At 35.2% G+C, this 22,733-nt stretch overlaps 1 protein-coding gene across 1 annotated transcript; it reads left to right on the top strand.

Moving 5' to 3' along the window:
- Positions 1-357: 357 nt before the first annotated feature.
- Positions 358-21,256, top strand: LOC5564790. Its single transcript, XM_001649083.2, has 5 exons — positions 358-506; positions 19,195-19,339; positions 20,163-20,299; positions 20,374-20,692; positions 21,080-21,256. The coding sequence occupies exons 1-4, from the start codon at positions 496-498 to the stop codon at positions 20,564-20,566; spliced, it is 486 nt and encodes a 161-aa protein (XP_001649133.2). The 5' UTR covers positions 358-495; the 3' UTR covers positions 20,567-20,692; positions 21,080-21,256.
- Positions 21,257-22,733: the final 1,477 nt, after the last annotated feature.

Here is a 22,733-nt window from a genome sequence, read left to right as displayed (position 1 = left end):
ATAAGGTAGCTAAATCAATCACCATACGTTAACGATGACCCAGATTCATCGCCAGTCAAAATAATAAATTTTACTTTTATTGTCACTCTATCATAACCAGTATTCAAAAAAGTCTGCAATCCCCTTGAAGACCGGCTACATGGTTACTTACCGCCACCAAACAGTTCCACCGATATGATGTGATGACACATTCGTATATCTCTGTGGCTCACTAAGCGCTCGATGTGCGCCGTGTTTACTCTAAGTAAAAGCCAAACCGAATTCCGAATCTCATACCCGTTTGGGGTGTTGGTACCCTAGACGATATCTGCTGCAGACTTCTTTCACTCTCGTTGCATCTGTCGTCTGGCAGTTGGTCCCAGACATCCATTGAAGAAATAGGTGAAAATTGGTTGCAACATTGATTAGTATCATTTGCTAGTTTAAAACAGTTCAGTTAGTTTTTGATTGGCAGTTTAGTTTTTATCATAGTGAGTTACAGGATAAACGTTGATAATGGGCCACAGGTAATCATCATTCTACACTCCGCATCCATTACATATCAATCAGCCGAACAACATAAACCCCGACGGCAGTTCAGTGACTTGCAAGGGTGGGAAGTGACGAACCCCAATAACAGCCGAAGTTTGTGAAGTCCCCCGTTCGAAACCAATATGCATTATATGCAAGAATTTGTTGCTTGCATTAAAATGTGATTATTCAATCCTAGTGAACCAATGAAAAATCCAGGAATCGCTTAAATTAAGGGGCACCTCATGCTCTCATCTTTTATGCAGATTTGAATCAAAAACGTTCAGTACAGGTTGATTGTAGCATTCTACCATTGAATTTTTACGTATTTAAGATAATTATAAATAACATTTGGTACGTTATATCTTGATATTAGAAAACACTATTTCGAAAAAGATATTTGTTTTAACATCTTAAGAATAAGATCTCGTAGAAAGATGGTCCATACTTGAGGACGCCTATGCTACTAGTCACGAAATTGCGCTACGTTTAGTAAACGGTAAACACTGGAATCTTCCTTATAGCATCGCTTATAGTATGCCTCACCACCTCGCTGCTACGAGACGAACCGTTCCAATCTTCCACTTCAAACGCACTGTGGGCAGAAACCTAGTTTGTTTGGTCAAAATCCCTCTAGCACTCGGGGCATGAGTCTTAGCGGTTTGATGTCATTTAGAGTTTTATTTTATTCATATTTATTCAGTACCTAGATAGCTTAAACCTTATATAGATCTGTCTGTAGATCACAATACAATGATAACAACTATAAGTCACTCCCACTGAACTCTTTCTGAAATGAAATTCAATCAAAAATCTAATAAATGCGTTTTAATTGTTTTAGGAGATGATGAGTGCCATCACGTATCATCGTATTGTGGCATTTAGAAAAGATACTTTTATAGAACGTTGAAACCAGTGCCTGTTTTGTACAGAGTTGCTCGCTGTCACTATCAACGCTTGAAATTTGCTGATTTGTACAGGCCGACTGTGATACAATTCGGATCAATCTATATCACATCAGACATTTGTTCCAATATTTCAACATTGGTTATTCTATGTAACTCATTAGTACTATACCAGGGAGGAAGCTTCAGAATCATTTTCAAAATTTTATTTTGAATCTTCTGCAGAGCTTTTTTCCTGTTATTACAACAGTTAGTCCATATTGATACAGCATACAACATGGCTGGCCTGAAAAATTGAAATTCAAAAACATTGTTCTTAAGGCGAAATAGGCCGTCATTGAAATGTGTACGCGTCGTTGATGATTGTTGCTCATTCATCTCACAATTTCGAATCAAAGAAAACCAGTTGGTTTTGCCGGTTTTGCACTGACACAGCTGAAAAAGTATCAGCATACTTTATGCATGTTTGCGGGTACAGTGTTACTTTTCCAAATCAATATAAACTATCAAGACTGAATTATATCACTTTGAAATTGCAAGCGGCAAAGTCATCATTGCTCCCAAAACGAATGACGGTCTACTTAGCCTTAAGACAATGTTCTGATTTTCTGTTAAAGAGTGGCGAAAGACGTTCAATATATTTCTCACAGCTGGCTTGAATGCCTTTAATGTGATTTTTGAAAGTTATTTTTTTATCTAGCTTGAGTTCTAGATACATTAATTCATCCGACCAATTTATTGGAACCCTCTCATCGTAAGAACAAGTTTACTGATAGAGGAAAGCAAACTGATTGGACGATAACAACAATTTTCTGCAAAATTTTTGTCTGGTTTTAACCTTAGCATTTTTCCATTCGTCAGGAAAATATGCCAACTGAAAAAAAAAGTTAAATATATCGACTATTTACTATTTACTATTTATTGGACGACATCAACAGGCAAAACAGGTCCCAATGATGTATAACTTATGTATATCTTATTCTAGTTTAACAAATATGAAGCAGTTACTAACAAAATTTAAATCAACGATAAAAATACAACAACATAAAACAACATTATTCGTCAAGAAATGAAAGAAACACGGTTTTAAACTTTCTCCGGATCGTTTGTCGGGAGAGGTGAAAGTCGAAAACAGAAGCGACCCTGTTAAACACTCGTTTGATGCCTATGTAGGCGCTCTGTTGTCCAAAGTTTGTTCTCCGGAAAGGAAGTCGAAGCATCGTATTGTTTCGTAATAGTCTTGGAAATTCCATCATCGCCAGGGGCTTTCATATTTTTTATTTTTTTTTAATAATAGTTCTCACTTTTTCCAAGAAATTTTCGAAAACGATCTCTTGATTAAGAATGTTTTCGAAATCCTGAATTGATCCTGAAACTTGATTTTCAATTGGACTAGTAAGTCCTAAATTAAAATAGTGCGCTCTTTCAAAGTGCATAGCAAGTTTTTGGTCTTATTCGCAATTAATTAATGATTTGTTGTCCTTTCTCAATGCCGGAATCGTCTTCAAAGGTTTTTTTCAAAATTTAGATGATTTCCAAAAGGGCTTAAAGCCAGGGTCACCTTGCGAAATTTTAATTTCTTAATTGTGAAAATCGTTAAGATTATCGTCTATAATCACGGATTCAAATTTTACTTCACATTTTTGTTTTGTTAGGGGACGGACCTGGTGTAGTGGTTAGAACACACGTTTCTCACGCCGAGGACTTGGGATCGAATCCCATCCCCGAGATAGTCACAAAAAAAAAATAGTGACGTCTTCCTTCAGAAGGGAAGTAAAGCCGTTGGTCCCGAGATGAACTAGCCCAGGGCTAAAAATCTCGTTAATAAAGATAGAAAAAAAAAACACATTTTTGTATTGCAATGTCCCTGGCTTCAACAATGGAATTTGTGAAAGTTTCAAGAGCACTGTCAATATCAAGATGACTAGAGTCGGTTAAGACCAAATAAATCGTAGATGGGTTTCAAGAAGAGAAAAAACATGTAGGGCAATCAGGGTATTGAATTAAGAAATATCCTGAAGAGCACTCATCAAATAAAATTCTGCTGTTGGAATTACTTTGCAAATTATTCCATAAGCAATGTTTGGCATTAAAGTCACCAACGACAGAAGATTTTGACTTATTGCGAGTCAATTTTTGCAAGTCAGTTTGGAGCAAATTAACTTGCTGCTCAGAGCATTGAAAAGGCAAAACTTCCATGTTTGTTTCAAAAGATCTAAGGTGCACAGCCAAAGAAAACAAGCAATTTTCATCAAGCCTGACTTGATTGTCGTTTGCAAGCTGGAGATATCTTGCAGTTGGAAATAAAAAGTTATTTTATATCTGTGCCTCCCTGGGGCCCACATTTTCTCGATTCCTAGGGCATAGAGTATCTTCGTACCTGCCACACGATATACACATGCAAAAAATGGTCAATCGGCAAAGAAAGCACTCAGTTAATAACTGTGGATGTACTCATAAGAATACTAATCTGAGAAGCAGGCTTTGTCCCAGTTGAGAAGTTACGCCAGAAAGAAGAAGAAGATCTGTGCCTCCCTCCCAGGTTTTGACCAACCCGAGTAGGCTTCTACCCTATAGTGTGGCAATACGCTGCATCTGCACGGCCTGCTTACCTACTGAACGTATTATTTAAGCATTTAGTTACTGCCGATCACCGCGTCACGTTTTCCGCACAAATGGATTCGTCCGATCCTCCAACTTGCATGCAACTAACATTGATTGGCAACTCCTACCACACTGCATACAGTATTGGACAGTACATTTGTAACTTTTTTTTATTTTTATTTTACATACATACTTTAGACGTTTAGATCTCAGTTATTTATGGATCTATTTGAATGAAATTGACAAAGTTCTTAAGACAGAACGGCAATAACAATTTGACTAAAGTTAATTTTATGACGATTTGTGATCATCGAAAAAACATTTAAAAAAAATGAAGTTTATTATTGTACCATTTACAAAGTTTAAAATTAGAAGAGATAAACAAGATTGCTAAATGTAGTGTTTATTTAAAGCTTTCATATTTTTAAGATATGTAGTTTATAATTTCCTGTTAAAATTTTAACTTTAGTTAAATTGTGATTATTTTTGAAATCGTGAAAGAAAAAATCAATCAACAATGTATTTTGAAATACTAGTGTATTCTGACGTGCTGTGAAAATTTCTTCCCAATCAGTCGCATTTGATCGTCAGTCAAAAAGTTGCAAACGTATTGTCCAATACCGTATGTGACGAGGAGTAGGAGTCCGCGTGCACACGAGAACACAAATAGTAGTAGGTTAGGTACCTAGAGATCGTTACCCCGTCGTTGCACCGAGCATCCAGCAAACAGCGAGTTAAACGGGTTCAAGCATGTGTGGCAAAGTTGGCGGCAAAACTAACCAGCAGATAAGGTGGAAATGTTTTCTTCTTTCACTTTCATTACGTATGGTGACGCGAAACGTGCAGGCAACCCACTTACGATGGTCGCGAGTGAAGTAATAAGGACCAATTGGGTTTGTGACGCTCCTCGATAAGTGTGTCAAGAACGTAAAAGTGCTCAGTGCTGATCCCGACGATTGGGATTTTTTTTTGTGATTTAAGTTTATATTTGTGGTTCATATGATATCTCCAGCTATTGTAGGAAAAATGGGACTGAGGTATATTATGAAATACAGTAGTTTCTCGATTATGATTCGTACACTAAAATTTTCGAGTGATTTTATTATATCATAGAAAAAAGATACCATAAAATGTTTTTTTCTTTCCATACAGTTTTCCTTGGATTCTGTCAATGAAAAGGTCAATTAAAATGTATGAAAGTCATACACGCACGATGGCATTATCTAATCGAATGAAAAACCGTGGTGAATTCGAGCGTGATATGAATAAGCAAACTAATATTGAACAGTGATAAAATCGAAAAATTACTGTACCCTTAGGTTTAGATAATAATAAATGTAAATGTGCGACCGTTCATTGGGAATTTTAATGATTCCTTATTGGCACTTAAGATTAACTTGGGCAGTATTTTTTAATCTACTGAGCTAATATTTGGCTACAATAGAGCCATTTTATGCAAAGTACCAAAGTATCAGACAATAATTCGTCCGAAGAAAACTTCCCGTATCATTCAAGCGCCCAAAATTCTGCTGTTCAAATCATGTCATGTGAATGCGATCAGAGACCTTGCCTCGCCAATACTAACGTTCACGAAAGCATAGCAAAGCCATGCTGATGGTGTCTAGGTTCAATGCCCGATCAGTCCAGGAACTTTCGCAAAAAAAAATTCTTGACTTTTGCAAAAATGGCAAATATGCAAAGAAAAAAAAAGCTTTCATTTAATAACTGTGGAAGTGCTTTCAGGCTCTGTCTCAAAGGAGACTTAATGCCAAAAAGAAGAAGAAAAAAAATGATTTTTAAAAATGATGATACAAAATTTGTATATAGGGATGGTACACAAATTATGTCACGCTAAATTTCAACGTTTTCGACCCCCCCCCCCCTTTTGTTACACTTTTTGTATGAGTTCTACGAAAATTTTGTAAGACTTGTCACGCTTGGCTTGACCACCTTCCCTCCCTTGGAGCGTGACGTAATTTGTGCATGACCCCATAGGTATTCGTTTCTATGCGCAAAATGTAATCTAATGCGAAATCTGAAGTACTTAGATCCATACATGGACAAAATTTGTAAGGTTCCAATACAAATACTATATAATATGCTTAAATATCCCAGACACCTTCAGCATTGCTTTGCTTTGTAGCCATGGATTCTAATCTTTCGGCTAAGGAAGGGCCCATTCTCAAATAAGAACCGTGACAAACTTAATTTGTAAAATTATGAAGACCCTGGCCAAATTAGGTGTTTATAAGTTAAAACTATAAAGAAGATTTTTTTCTTTTATTTGAAAGATCATTTTTGACAAATAAATTAATATAGCTCTCTCATTTAAATGTGTTCTGCTAAACACAATATGTTCATTGCTAATTTTCTGTGTAACGATGTATAATCTACTATGGCTACAATTGACGCTATAGCCAGAACCGGTGCTTCTACCCTAGTTGGAAAAGGTTGCAACAATGTTGCCCCCTGTGTTTGCCATGATAATTTTTCGTGAGATTGTGTTTAAATCCATAAAACTTAGGACCAAGGTGTACTATATTGAGAAGAAGATATATTCCGAAAGCTGACAGCTACTTGACGACGTCATTCCTATCAACCTCGAACAAATTTGCGAAAAAAAATGAGCTAGTGGTCCAGCAAGTATATGGTTCAATAGGAGTGACATCATATGTTTACAATCAAACTTGATATTTACATCAGTAAAGAGCCTGCCTTGTTAGTTTGTATGCCGTGCTTAGGACGAACGATTGTGAGCGCGCTTGCTTTGTTTTGCGTTTGTTCCAGACAATTTTAATAGCTAATTCGTGCTCATAACATGGAAGTCTTTTTTTTTAATAAGACAGTTTACACCGTCTTCAGCACATAGACTGCACAGACTGAACGATCACTAACATTAGGCACCGGACAACACGTAACACCCAGTAGCCCAGTGATGATGTTTTAGTTTGACGAAAAGTTTCCACTGACTGGAGCGGGAATCGAACCCACACCCCGTGGCACAATACACCTAGACGACTGACGCCGCTAACCGCAAGGCCACGAAGCCCAGTTTTATTCAAGATTGACATAGATTACTTAGGACCACATAGGGAAATCGTCTAGATTAGCGTTGGGCAAATTTGACCTGAACATCGATGTTACTGAATCGATTCAAATTCGAATTCAAATGTCGAATCGATTCACCGATTTGATCGAATCATTCGAATTCAAATTCCATATCATGAATCGATTCGATTTGCAAGCTGATATGAAAATTTACAAAACATGATCCCAAAATAAGACCAAAAGCAATTGCATATGTTTTTAAAATTCCTTTAATTGAATTACGTTGGAGATTGAAGATTATATATTTACCACTCCATGTTTGATTCAAAATTAGGTTTATAGTTCATCAACTCAATAAATTCTATTAAATTTCATTCTTTTGAATCGACATAAAATATCGAATGAAGAAAATCGATTCACTCGATTTTGAGTTCTCCTAACATCGATTCAAAAAATCGATTAATCGGAACGAAAAAATCGATTTTTGGAACATCGATTCAAAATCGCCCATCGCTAGTCTAGATGCAAGTGAAAGTTCGTGAGATTTTTTTTATTGTTGTTATTTTTAGCTTTTCTATGAGCACTTCCACAGTTATTAACTGAGAGCTTTTTTTGCCATTCGACCAAAAGGCTCACTACACTTTTTTATTTTATGGAAGGGATTATTAGAGTATGTTTAAGAAAAAATACAACTAATTGAACTTTAACACTTCACTTCGCTTTTGCGAAAGAAAACATAAAATACTAAAAGTCACTAGTAAGGCGAGCAAATACCTTCAATCTCTAATATGTTGCTTATCTTGACAGATAGGCCTATTTCGTCTGCGACTTACAGACTTCTGCTATATGCTCGACTTGAAGACGACATCGCTTGGATCAATTATTTATACAAGGAAAATGTGTAGGTATGCTAGAACTGGATTCTGCCTGTAATCGTATAAGGGGCTCATCTTTTTTATAATTGTATAATCAAATGAAAGGATTGTCCAAAATTACGAGTTCCTGCTTGTTTGGTAGGTGATCGATTATGGTGATGATCGATACACAAACTGTGTGCGTAGGTTAGGTATAAGTTCAAGAGTACCAATTTCCTTGATCTTTGTTTAGTAATTTATTGTTGTTTTGTTTGAAAATTTCTATGCTTCTATGACGTAGCGCAAGCTTCCAAGGATTTGAAATATTTTTTTTGTTTAGGAAATTATGTTCATTGTAAATACGTTCTGCAAGTTTTGATTTAAAATGGTGTACTAGTCCTTTTTCTGTTGCTTTGTGTGCTTTAGTAACTTTTGCTACGTGTGTGTATTGAGAGTGCGTTTTGTTTGTCCTATGTCAATTTTGGTACAGTGGTCGCATGTAATTTTGTGAACGCCTGATTTACATAAACTGTCAATTCGGTCTTTTGTTTAACCTGGGAGAGTTTGAAGTGGGTTGTTCTTTTGTCAACGAGTTGTTGTATTGTTTGTCTTGTGTAACCTTTTAATTAACCTGTTTCAAAAATGTAGTCAAATTCCTTTCTTCTACCAGTTTCGCTGAGGGATTGTCAGCATCCGATGTTTCATGTGATTGAAAGAAGACATTTTGTGTTGGAGCGAGTGATTTGATGTGTTTGGAATAATACGTTGAGTGTTTGTTGGTTTTCTATAGATTTCAAATGTGAGTGATGATTGGTTGTTTACAATAAGTAAGTCCAAGAACGGCAATTTGTTATCATGTTCAACTTCGTAAGTGAATTCAATGTTTTGTGAGCGTTATTAATTGTTTCTAAAGTTTGGGGTATGTTTTTTTAACAATATTGAAGCCTCTCAAGGTATCTCCACCAGATTCCTAAACGTTTGTCTAAATTTGACATATAAATCTCATTTGAAAATGGAGAAAGAGGGTTTGGGGCTCAATTTAACTGTATAAGTTTCATCTCTAAAAGAAGAGTAGTCATTATCTTGATCTATGTTTAGTAATTTATTGTTGTTTTGTTTGAAAATTTCTATGTTTACTACTACTCCAAGAATTGAAGGACTTCCTAAAGTTCATAAATCTGGTAATGAAATGCGTGAGATTGTTTCAGCTTTTGGATCACCTACCCACAAGATTGCAAAGTATTCAGTCCAGAAATTCCAAAATATACCAAAAGAGTTCCATAGTTCTTCTTTCTGGCATTACGTCCCCACTGGGACAGAGCCTGCTTCTCAGCTTAGTGTTCTTATGAGCACTTCCACAGTTATTAGCTGAGAGCTTTCTTTGCCGATTGTCCATTTTTGCATGTGTATATCGTGTGGCAGGTACGAAGATACTCTCTATGCCCTGGGAAGTCGAGAAAATTTCCAACCCGAAAAGATCCTCGACTGGTGGGATTCGAACCCACGACCCTCAGCTTGGTCTTGCGCAGCTATTCGCGCGTTTACCGCTACGGCTATCTGGGCATAGAACATCCAGAAGTGAATTGCTGTGCGAAAATGAAGTTGGTTTAGCACACAGGAATTAGTTTCTTCTCTGCATTTTGTCACCGAAGTTGCGAGAAAAACTTGTTTCAATTAGATATCTTCTATAAATAATGTTATAAGATAGCTTTGTAGCTGACTAACGACAAATATCTGGCCTTAATTTCTGCTGAAAGAGTCGATGTTAAAACCAATGTTGAAACATTGTAATATGTTGTTAATAAAATCTTAAATTTGTTTTACCAAATTAGGATGATAGTGTTGTCTAATAACACAGAACACCTAGATATGAGAAATGAATGTAATGTTTGGAATAATACTAATAAAGAATTAAAAAAAAGTCTATGTCGAAGTACCTTCCGCAATCGCAACAAAATCTGAAAACCACATAGTGTTTTCTGAAGTTTTCAATATCTCTTAACGTACACATTTAAAATAATTTCATATTGGCCGACGCAATTTTTGGTTATGTATTGTGTATTTCTTTCATAAATTCGAAAGTGCGAATAAAAGTGCGGTACATCTTGAATCATGTTGGTGTCTTCACCGCACTTATTCTTTGATTTACAAAGAATAAGTCCGGTGAAAACACCGACTCGATTTTAATCAAAAGCGAAATTTTATTAACGTTTCCGCTCTTGTAAAAACTTCTGCGATAGTCCAGTGATGAAACAAATGCGTAATATCAATTATGGGATTCGATCGATAAAAATACCAAGCAATCCGTTTTAAGTAAAAAAAAAACAATATGAAGCAACTCAATTTCCACAGTATAAGGAGACGTTCGTGCGCGGCTCTCACTCGTTAGACCAGAATATAGCATATATGAAATTGCACACTAGAGTGATGCAATTTTTGAAATATTTGCTCCCCTATGCTTAAACGACTTATATTATAGTATATAGCATCATTGGCGTAGCTAGGATTTATTTCTGGAGGGGGCCTAGGGGGGGCCTAGCATATACCTGTTTTACAGATGTATTATTATCATTATTATCTCTATTAGGGAGATTTTCAGCCCACGGCTGGTTCATCTCCAATTCACAATTTACATTTTTCCTACGGAAATTTCTTTATGAATTATTTTCATAAATTTCAATGCATTTATTAAGAACTCTTTTACCAGTTTTCACGAAGATCGTCCTAGGCTTTCCACAGAAAATCATTCCCAGACTTTCTGATCTAACCAGGAAAATTCTCAAAGAATCTGTATCGAATAGCTTAAACAATCTCTTGAAGAATTCGGCCATTAGAATTCTTTTAATCATTTCTTCTGGAAGGTCCTCTTACTCGTCTTCAGCCATTTAGCCGCCAAACTGTAACTTAACACTAGACAACGAACAAGCATGCTCCAGTAGCACAGCCGAGGAACATTCCTGACGAAAAGTTTCAAGGCTGAAGCGGGAATCGAACCCACACCCCATGACAGAATGCGCTTGAATGCCTGAAGACACCAACCGCACGGCCACGAGGCTCACAATAATGAACTGTTAGTTTAAAGTGTCCTCCAGTTGCTCATTAATAATTTGTTTAGGATGTTAATCAATTACTAAGTATTTCTCCAAAAAATAGTACAGAAAAATCACCAAAAATGTCTTCAATATTACCAAGCAAGGATTCATTCGACGAATTCCTCTGAACATTTCGGATTTAAAGCTTTACAGTACTGTTTGAAAAAATCACAACAAAAATTATCCAGACTTCCCGCAAAAAAATCATCTGGGTATAACTCTAAATATTCCTGGTAATATTCTACAAAAATGTCATGATAAATTAAAAAGAATTCAATTGGGAAATTGTTATTCTCATGATTTCTCAAAGAAGTTCTCCGCAGATCTATCCGGAAGAAAGAACTGTTAAAAATGAGTCTCTGAAGAAGGTCCCAAACGGACCGAAACGTTGGATAAAATAAAATAACAGTTTTTTTTAATTTTGTCAAGACTGAAAAGCCAATCTATCATCAACGCAGAACTACCTGCATTTTTTATATTTCTCTAAAATCAAGGAGCAAAATCCCCCATTCCTTCAAAACTTCCTCGGCATTTTTGTTTTATTTTCTTTGCTTTGCTTAACTAAGAAATGTTTAAAAAAATCTAACATTCTTATAAAGTTCCTAGCGGAAACAGTTGAACTGTTCTATCAAAAACTTTTCCACGAAAATACTCAAAGATTTCCCGAGTTCAGGGATGTCTTAGAGAATTAAATTATTGATTCCCTAAGATTCTCCCAAACAAAATACCAGAGATTCATCTAAGTATTTTCCAGAGATTTTTCTTCAAACCGCACAAACGAAATTCCCAAAAGAAAATCCTCTAAAAATTCTTGAATGAATTTTTTTGAAGAAATTTTTTATCGATGTACTAAGATTTTGCAATTCATTCTTGAACTTCTCAAAAAAAATCTCCAGAAATTCCATCGAGTATTATTTCAGGTTCTAGAAATAATTCCATTTTTTTTATTGATAATCTCATGATTCTTTCATACATAACATTTAAAAATTTATCCACTCTCCATATTTTGCATGAGCATGAGCATGAGCATGATTGACCGCCCGCAGATGCTACTCCGTTATTGCAAGAACAGCTGTAGGGGGGCATGTCAACTCTAATATCACGTAGTTCAAATCTATTTTTTATTGTTAAACTCAGGATAAGAATAAATTGAGTACTAATTGAGGGTTGTTTAAATATTACAGTTAAAAATGTTTAGTAAAAAAAATTAGAAAAATGTCTTTAACTCACCAACGCGACAAATGTGAAATATTATAAGAATGTAAGGCTGGAAAACAAGGTTTGACTCCCAATAAATACAAAACATATTGATTTTTCCGCACAGTATTGATGATTTTCAATTGTTTAATATAGCTGTGAGGAAATTTCTTCTAAAAAGTCCTTTTGACATTAAGTTTTACATATATAAAAACAGCATGTCTTATGGGGCAAGAGGGACACCGCAATTTTCTCATATAAAATCAAATGAACTTTTATTTTTCTTGTTTAATATTGCATAAAATCAATGTTTCCTACTAAATAACATCAAAATAAACCATTTTGGGCATTCAAAATGGTTTTTGAAATTTTTTACTATTATTGTTACAGTCAAATAAGATGAGAACTAAATTAATTTCGTAAAATTACTTTTTAACTATAAGTCAACTTTTATCTTTACTAACTCTAGAATTTATCGTTTAGGCGGGGAAATAATAATATACAAAATTTGTGGAATTTTGCTCTGGTGGTCTTCTTGCCCAATACGAGTGGCACTCTTGCCCCGTGCCTCGTTTAAAAACCTCATAAGAAGGGACATTTTCAAAAATATCAAATCATCATGTGTTTCTTGTATTTTTTAAATCTATCGATAACATCATTTAGAACAAGAGGTGAGCTTGCCCCTACACTGGAATAATCTTCAAAAATTGTGCTAATCAACCATGATTTGAACCTATATATCTTAAGGTGTCCTTCTTGCCCCCAGCCTCCCTACTTACACAGGGAACCAACAGACGCTACTCGGGATCAGTAGCATCCTCAATGTGTAAGTACTGGTGCTCTCATTATTATAACAAACAATAACGGCGCCGGCTGCGTCCGAATGCAGGTCAATTTAGGGATGGGTGGGAAATGTTGACGTGTTACTTGCTTTATGGAAGCCGAGGAGTCCTCTGCACTTCCACAAGTAAACACTGGGAGTTTGAATATGGGGGAGGGGTTCGTTTTGGTAAACGATAAATATATAATTTGAAATGAATGCTTCTAACCGGATTCGCGATATTACTCGATAAACGAATTGAACGCCGAACAAGTGTTCGTCACACGCCCTCATAGGAGCAAGCGACAAGATCAAAGGATCATACACTACTAACGCGTTCCGCGACACGCGATACTATTCCACCGTGCCTCGTTGCCGTTTTTTTAAAGAACTAGCGGACCGATTCACTTTTTCACTTTTTCCACCGACGCGCGACATGTTCGATCCTGCCCTCATCACCCACTCCCGAAGAAGCAAGCGTCAAGGTCGAAGGATCAAACAGAACTCTTTATCCACTCTCCATATTTTGGTTCAAAAACTACTCCCTGAATATCTCAATACTTTTAGGAATTGCTTTACAAATGCCTTTAGGAATCAGATAATATGTACCGTAAATTCGGGTGAAATTGATCATCGTGTCATACGATTTTATTTCTTACTATTAGAGCACAAAAATCAATGCAACCTATAGTAAATGAACGTCATTTGTCTTAACTACCGTCGTTGGGGGTGACAATGGGTCAAAAAGGGATGTGTACGAATTATTTATTGAATAACTATCGCAATTTAACTCCAATAAACTTCAAATTTGGTGTGTATGTACTTTGATGGTACATAAACAACTGTTCAAAACATTAAAGAAAAATATTTATTCACAGCGGCACCACAAGTGAATGAAAAATGACCCAATCTCACCCCATAGAGGGGGTGACATTGGGTCACTGTAATTGAAATAACTTGTTTTTGATAATATGGTTGCAAAACCATTCATAGCTGAAGAATATTGATGAAATACGATGCAAACAAGATGAAAAGATATATAAGATGTTTCACAAGTATGATAAACCCACGATTATACCAAAAAATTGAAGAGCTATGAGAAAAAATATGTAAACACAGCATTCATCGTTAAGTTTACATAAATTTTCTATTTTTTTTTTCCTCGAATTGTCTTCAAAGTCTCATCCCCATTGCCATGAAGCCTATTCAGTTTCCCCAAAGGTTCTTCGCAAATAGTTAAATTTCGGAGCGACATTCCACGATCAATACATTTCAGGCAGATGTTGGCGTCATAATCACGATATTTCAGTGTTCCAACTCATTTGTACTTTCAGGAGATGTTTCTATAACATGAAAACACTGATAAATAATGAATTTAAAAAAAAAAAAAAACAATCCATTTGATAAAATTTTACGATGTTGCTGCGCACGAAACACAGTTGCTGGATTAAGAAGTTGTCAAAATGCGTTGCATTGTTATTCAATGTACGGAATCCTCAAGTAGACTAGTTTGATGTTTCAGAGATGCTGCATTTAGAAAGAATAAACACATCTTAATGAAAAAGAGAACTACCGGCACCGTAAAATGTCAAAAAAGTGGACTTGCAATTTCATTTACTGTCGTTCTTGCTTGACCCAATCTCACCCCCATTTTTGATGTTTTAGACACCGTACCGAAAAAAATTAAATTTTTTGTTGAAAAATCAAATAGATTCCGGAAAATACGTGTGAAGTGTAATGAAAAGACTTTAAACCTTCTACTAATACAACGGTAGAGGTTAAAGTACATGCGTGATACTTTTCACAGGAGTAATTTAATGTTGTAAATTTTATCTAATTTCAACATACAAGTTTATTTAAATAGTAAACAAAAACTACTATTTCTAAAAATGTATATTGTGATGAATTATGTGTAATAATATGTTCCCTTACATATGAATTATTAATTTTAGTAATATCACCGTTATTAGCTGAAATATTTCAATAATCATATTTTTCCGTTTTGACCCAATCTCACCCCCCAGACTCATTGTCACCCCCATCGACGGTATTGTAAAATTGTATGTTGTGAAGTTTTTTGTGTTAAATAATGTTAATTTGTACGGAAATAATGTAAAATTCCATAATCCGTCATCGGTGTGGTATTGGCAGATCTCTATAAACTTATAGTTTTTAACAAGGATTTGTACATGGTGTCAACCTGAAAGTTTGTAAGGATGTTTGAAATATATCCCCAAAGCACATTTTAGTATCGAAAATCGTACGAATTTGCTAATTTTGTTGAAGTAATTGAATTTTTGATAGATATCAGAAACATCCTTCGAAAATTGCTTACATTTAGGCGTTTTCTGTTGCATTATTAAAATTTAATTGCTTATTATTTCCATAAATCTTTCATTGTTAAGAATTTGGCAAGTATATTTGAATTCAGGGAGCCAAAATTAAGTAAGTAAAGTTGTTTTCAAAAGTAACAATAATCGTTTTGACAAGTGATCAATTTCACCCCGAAAAGGGATCCCTTGATTTTTTATTCTAAAGACGATTTCTACCACTAAATTTACATTTGTATTAAAATTTCGTTATATGAGCCAATCAGGCTCACCGTCGTACTTGTTTTCCTGCATTCAGTTGTTTGCAATTGGCAACATTATAGAAAACTGACATGGAAAACAAAGAAAAATGATCAATTTCACCCGAAATTACGGTATCAGATTTCTAGAGAAACACATACAAAAATGGTTTGAAATAACTTTGTAGGTATTTTTTTTTTAAGAATCTGACATTTAATTTGGAAAAATTTACTACATTCCTGTCATAAAATTCATAATCGTCTTTTAAAATAAAAAAGTTATAGGTATTAAAACGCATGGAAGTTTTACTGAAAGTAAAATAAAATAAAAAACATAGATAATATGTTATATGAACTCCGAAGTGTCATGATACTATATTGTGAACATATTGATGAAGGAAAAACCAATTTTTTCCTACCTTTAGAAATATCAAACAAACTAACTTGAATAGTCTATTATCGATTATTTTGAAGTACAGTAGAAGTTGAACGTGGTAATATCGCCGGTATTTTTAAGAACATTACCAAAGATATATTGTGTATTACTTTGAAAATTTGGTGAGGAATTCCTGACGAACTTTCAGAAATCAGGAACCATACGTTTAAGAATTCTGTAATTTTTCAACACTACAATTTACCTTTTTTAAGATTCCATCAGAATCATCTTTAGAAATTATCCTTGAAATCTATCCTTCCTTGACTTCTGGTTTTCTAGAATTCTGCCAGAAAGCCTCTAGAAATTCCGGCCTCGTATCGCACAAAAATATAGGAATTCGGACAATAATTGGTAAAATTATTTCTAAGGAAGTGTTTTAGGGAATATTAATAAAAATTTCTTTATGAATATCTTAAAATATCCTTTCCACCTTCCCAGTTATTTTGTTACACGTTTCTCTACAAATTCCTTTTCCGCCATGGTAACTTTGGTAGCAAAAGTTTTTCTGGGGTATTTCAACAAATTTCTTTTGAAGATTCGAGGGCAAGAGATGTTTCAAAAACAATTTTCTTTCCAATTAATGAATCAACCGGGGATTTGAGGCAAAATTTTTAGAAAAAAAAAGCAAAGAAGAATTTGACGCAACTTGTGATGTATTTTGGAAACATTTATTGAGTACCATTGATAAGCGACGCAGAAGAATTTGTAAGAAAATTTTTGGAAAAAATATTGAAGGAAGTTCACAGAAGAATTTCTAGTAGAACTTTCAGTGAAATATCCCAGCATTAGATCTGACAGAAGTTACATTTTTTTTTGGCATACCCGGTAACGTATTCCGAAACCAACTTGCTAATAAAAAGTAGACATAGAAGGAATGGATGTCCACCAGGATAAATTCTCTTTGAAGGTATGAACAAGTTCCACAATATTATTTGACTAATTTCCATGAGATTTGCGAAAGTTCTGAAGCTTCCCTTCAATATTCCTTAAGGAATTTGATAATACTAAAATTCTATGAACAATATAAAGAAGTTATTTGAAAAAAAAATTGCTACAAATCTGTTGCAAATTAATCTAAAAATTTATGAAAAAATAAGTTTTCTTGAAATAATATAGTTTAAGCAATAAATTTATTCATGCGGATACTTAAAACATTGAATCAAAATCAAAGAAAGAATTTATTGCTGGAATTACACTATGACCGATTTTGTTACATTGTTTTTGGCCATTAATCTGATGAAAAGTTGCCCATGCCGAAATTCCTTGAAAGTTAAACCTTAATTTATGTGATAGTATTTTTAGTAATTTTGTGACAAAATTTGTACCTGTTTTTTTTTCAATGATTTATTTTCTGACATCATCTGATGTTAATGTATGGACTCTCATAAGGGAAATCATTATCACCGGATACCTCGAGCGAGGTATCATAAAAAAAATATGGTAAATCAGAATGCAGTGAATATGCTGAAACAGCATTATTTGGATTATTCAGAAAAAAAAATGAATTTTGGGAATCAAATTTCCGGGATATTGACGCTTTTTGGTACCACGGTATTTTTTGCGACGGAGATGTTGAAAAATTGCGCTTATCGTATGCAACAAGAAACTAGGTCTAACAGTAATCAGTTGATCGACAGCCGGACGGTTAAGCTTTCGATTGTCGCACGATTCACCGAAGTCAGAACAGCAGCGCTGATGCTGTGTAACGTAAACGAGGTTTTCTCAATATAGTTGTACAACATTACATAACGTAACTACTGAAGCGATTTTTCTTTAATAACAAGAGTCAAGTACATAATTTCAAAAGATTTTGCGTCATCTTAAATCGTTTTTGTTTTATTTTTTATTGTCATCAGAAATTCTGGGGGGGGGCTGTATGATTCTGGAGGGGGCCAAGGGGGCTGTTCCTACGCTAATGTATAGCATCCTCCCAAAGTTTGCAATGAATCGGAAGAAATTTGACTGTGCACAGACCATTTGTAGTTTATATGGAGATTACTATGGAAAACGCCATGCTTTTGTGTTCAGCCCTCTAACTGCTCGAAATAATAATCTATGGAGCAAAAACACCATAATTGCGACGGGACTGACATGCAACTAATATGACATGATATAACAATTTAGTTTTTGCGAATCTTGAGCAATTTTTGAGTTAACATGCAATTTTATGTTGAGTTTTCGAATATTGGATGTAGGATTATTATTATTATTATCTTTATTAAGGAGATTTTCAGCCCTATGGCTGGTTCATCTCCGTATGTAGGATTAATTAATTGTTTTTCCTCTATGTAGCCCCCTTCTTCTAGGAACGACAACGGTTTTTCTTATTTCCTACATTTCCGCAAAGTGTATCACCGCAGAAGATGGCAATTAACATTGTCGATACGTAGGCACGAAGAAAAACTAGTGTCTTTCCGAGGAGGATGTGTTGCATACATCCAAAAACCAATTTACAATCAATTCTCGATAATTCGATATTGCGATCTAAGGATCCATCGAGGTAGTCGTCATAAAAAAAAACACTCGATAACTCGATATCGAGAAACGAAACATCAAATAAGTTGACTGTATTATTCTTGCATTTTTATGTATACATATTTTTATGTATGGCCCATAAAAAATGCGAAAATCGTCATATCATGTTTTATTCTCTTTATCATAAGGAAAATGAAAACGAATGTATAACTTTTTATATGTGAAGTGTAGTGTCTTCAATACTGGATGAATCCACCCAAAATTGAATATGACAAGGACACGGCTGGGCTGGGACAGAGAGGAGACGAAAGATTACTTCTCAAACCAATAAATTTACTCAAAACTTATGTAATAGATTAGCCTGTCGCACGAACCTTAACTGCTTAGCGACTGAAGCAGTTTTGGCTTCAACGGGTAGGTAGGTGATATCTGCAGAGTGCACACGCAAAACCAACGCATGTACGCCTCGGCTGCATAGCACTGCAGTCGCACCTTTCTCGTAGGGTTAGTAAAGCGTACCGGTTTTTGATTGAACGCAATGATACTACGATGCATGTTTTTTTTTTTTTCAATACAACCGGTGCCTTCTGCTTCAACACTCACCCAAATGCACCCAAAACCTACTCTCAACGGCAAGAAAGATTTAACTCGTTTGTCTCTTTATCATTTCTTCTTCTTCGAAAGGTTACTTATTCTGGCGGTCGTCGGCCTGGGGTCGCTGTACGTGATGCATCTTCTGGCGCAAGATTTTATGAAAATTTCGAAACCCCTGTTCATGGCATCTGGCAAACGAGACACATCCAGGTTCAATCGAACAGCAGATTTAAACGTAAGTTGCATAATTGTCGTAATAACTCTCGTATTTAAGTTTGTCACTGTATCTCTTGTGTAATTCGCAAGGTCTTAAAATCAATGGGATACCTAAATTCTCTGATTCATTGCTCATTGCTCATTGCATGATCACGAATGTCGTAAGTGTATATGCACGAAAAATTGATAAAAAGTAAATCGGAAAATATGTGTATGCCAAATTGACATGATAAGCCAAAAAGACAAGAAAACAAGAAGACAAGAAGACAAGAAGACAAGAAGACAAAAAAAAAACAAGACAAGAATTTCCAAAAAAAAAATTGGGAAGCATTTTATCAAAATTTTGTTTACATGGTTTGTATAACATCGAACCAGTAAATTTTTATTCAACAGATTTAATACAAAACAATTGCACAAAAGTGATCAACTCACTCCATTTTACGAGCATGAGCTTGATGTCCGTGATTGCTAATTCTGTATTGCCATATTAGCTGGAATTAACCAGAAGATTACATGGGACTAACGAATACCTTCAGTGTATAAGTGCTGGTGATCATCGATTGTTAGGTAAAAATGGTGCCCGCCACGTCAAACTGCAGACCAATTACATTTAAAACTGACCCACAGTAGACCGAATATACCCCTTCATCTAGGCCAGCTTATGCAGGAAGGTATAGGGGTAAAGTAATTTTACACAGAGAGGTTTGAATTTGATTAGCAGACTTCCTATGAATCTGGAGACTATTTTGTGTAAAAAATAGCCAATGTGTCCTCTTTCTACCCAGCGCAGTAAATTCAGCACTAATTCACATACGTTCTTTCGCAAATCTTCATTTTTATAGGACTTTGAGAAACAGATAGACTGGAATGGTATGCTCAAGCGAGATCCACTGAAATGCTCGTTGTCGCTCATCTGTCAACTAGCCGCAGGTGCAGAACTTAAAAATGAAGCTGCAAATGCAATCTACGAATTTATTCAGTAAGTATATTAATGCGATAAATACTTTGAACCTAACGCATAGAACATTATTACAACTATCCCTTACAATTCAGATACAGCGTGGAGAATAACAAAAACGTCCCAAAGAAGATAGTCCACTCTTTCGAGCGTGGTCTCAGCTTCAATAGGTTCAACGGAACAGACTTCGAACACTGTTATCCTCACTACCCATGGTGTATCTATTCTGCCAAAACGATGATGAAGCTGTTGGAACTACATTCGAAAATCTTCGGAACTGGGACGTAATCTGTTGCGTTGGATGATGCTTTGTAAATACTTGTAAATTAGTTACGTATTCCGATTTCCCTAGACGACCTTCCCGATGCTGCCTATACAGCCGCTATAATTATGAGTACAGATATAACAACTACAGTAAGTAGAAAACCATTGAATTTATATTTAGTCTTCAATAGCTTTCGAATTGAAAGGAGTAATTTCAATAGTCATTCTGATTTGGTCACGTAGAACCGTTCTCCAGCATACCACGAAAGATGATTCTTGGTGTTGGTGTTCTGCCTCTTTCAGGTGTTTGTAGTAGTGCTGTTTCCTCCTTTCAATCACATCACGCTCATCCATCAAGATATAGTATTGCTTATATTTATGAAGAAGGCCAGATTTGGATCACCCTTCCAAATTAAATGCAACATATTTTGAATTCAATCATTAGGCGGATGTATTAAAAACTTAACGTTTCATATACTATATAGTATTTTTTAACTATAATAAAATAATAAATACTTTTCTTTCTTTTAACCATAGGTACTCAATGCAAAGTGACGAACTTATCTACTACATAAAGATGGTTTCTTAGCACGTGCTATTATAAAATTTCATATTGAAATCAAAATCTGCTGAACCTTAATTTACGGACTAACCAACCAACAATACATACTTAATGAAAAAAAAAAAATTAAGCAAAAAGAAGAATCAATCCTTAATTCACACGATGTCTGGAATCGCATGAAAGAAAGCCAAACCGAGAAAAAAATAACGTTGAAACCTTAAGCCACAAATGAGACGTAGGAAATGTTTTGAAATGCATGTCACCGGGATCCATTGTCATGTTGAGACTCATTATTCTATCTCACTCGGCGGATAGTCATCATTCCGCAGTGTGCTTCCTTGTTTTTCAGGTCGTTTGATTTTTCGAAGCCACATTTTGAGTTTGAAGCGAAACCTATCGGTATTTACAATAGCCCAGTGTTCCCCAATTGACGCGCTGCGGAGTCTCCCAAACTACTTGCTGTATTTTGAATATTAAAAAGTAAGATCAATGAAGATTGATTGTTAAGACATCTTTATGTTTTAAATTTGGGGTCTCCGCATATGCTTGATAAATTCTTACCGTTCCTAAATTCATTGATGAAATTTCAAGAATACCTGCGACAAACGGCTAAATGTAGGCTATTTACTTTATCATTTGTAAATGTATTACAGAAAATCGTGAATTATAGTGATATTAACAAATTCTTACAAGTTAAGGGTATGCGAAATACCGAATGATTCCGTAAAACACGCTTCGAAACGAAATTCCGCTCCGCGAAATTTCACGGAACTCTTACAAGCGAAATTTTTATTTTAGGATTTCGTTTCGTTTCGCCAAATTGTAAAAATATCTCCGCGGAATTTTGAAAACTAACGGGATAAAACGGAATTTTGCGAAATTTTGAGTTTTAAACAAAAACGGCATAGCACACGCTTCTCCTTGTAGTATATTGCCCACACAAATGTTAAAAAAAAGCTTTTTGCAATATTCTCGCTGGGCAAGAGCCCTCAATGTTAAGCATGAGCACAGATGACTGTAGTTGCTACTCCATGATTGACCACAATAATCGAAGTTGCACAACTCGGAACAATCGGATTTTTTTGTCGCTAAAGATCAATAATATTCGGTCAATATTTTCATAATCGAGTGGTTTTAAAATATTCTACTGGTATTTTTTTTTTATATATTTTTATGGACTAAAATGTGTCTAAGAATGCTTTTTCATGTGTTTTAATATGAAAAATAGCCATAAAGTGAAAAAAATCAAAATTTCACTGGAGGAATATTATAAAACTTTCTGAATATTGTAAATTTTGCACATTATCGAACGTGACGATTTGTAATCGTCGCCGGTGAAACCGTCGCCAAAATCGTCGCCTGCCAACCAGACGTTGCGAATTTTAAGTTTCAACAATAGAAATATAAGCAGTAGAATGCTAGTGGCGCTGTTATCACAAAATAGAGTTATTTTATTAATACTTACTATTGTAGTTTTTGATTGTTTGTTTAGTGCCATGTTGTAGATAATGTTTTATTATGGTTGAAAAATTTGATTTGAGGATACTCAGACTGTCAGAGCGTGGCAAACTAGATGTTTGTCACACGAACAGTCGCGACATTGGCCTTCTACGGCTAATGCTTCTACTG

The sequence above is a fragment of the Aedes aegypti genome, chromosome 3 (genome assembly GCF_002204515.2).
Source record: "Aedes aegypti strain LVP_AGWG chromosome 3, AaegL5.0 Primary Assembly, whole genome shotgun sequence".
NCBI lineage: Eukaryota > Metazoa > Arthropoda > Insecta > Diptera > Culicidae > Aedes > Aedes aegypti.
The sequence above is the reverse complement of the archived record's forward strand: the minus strand, read 5'-3'. Positions and strand labels throughout refer to the sequence as shown.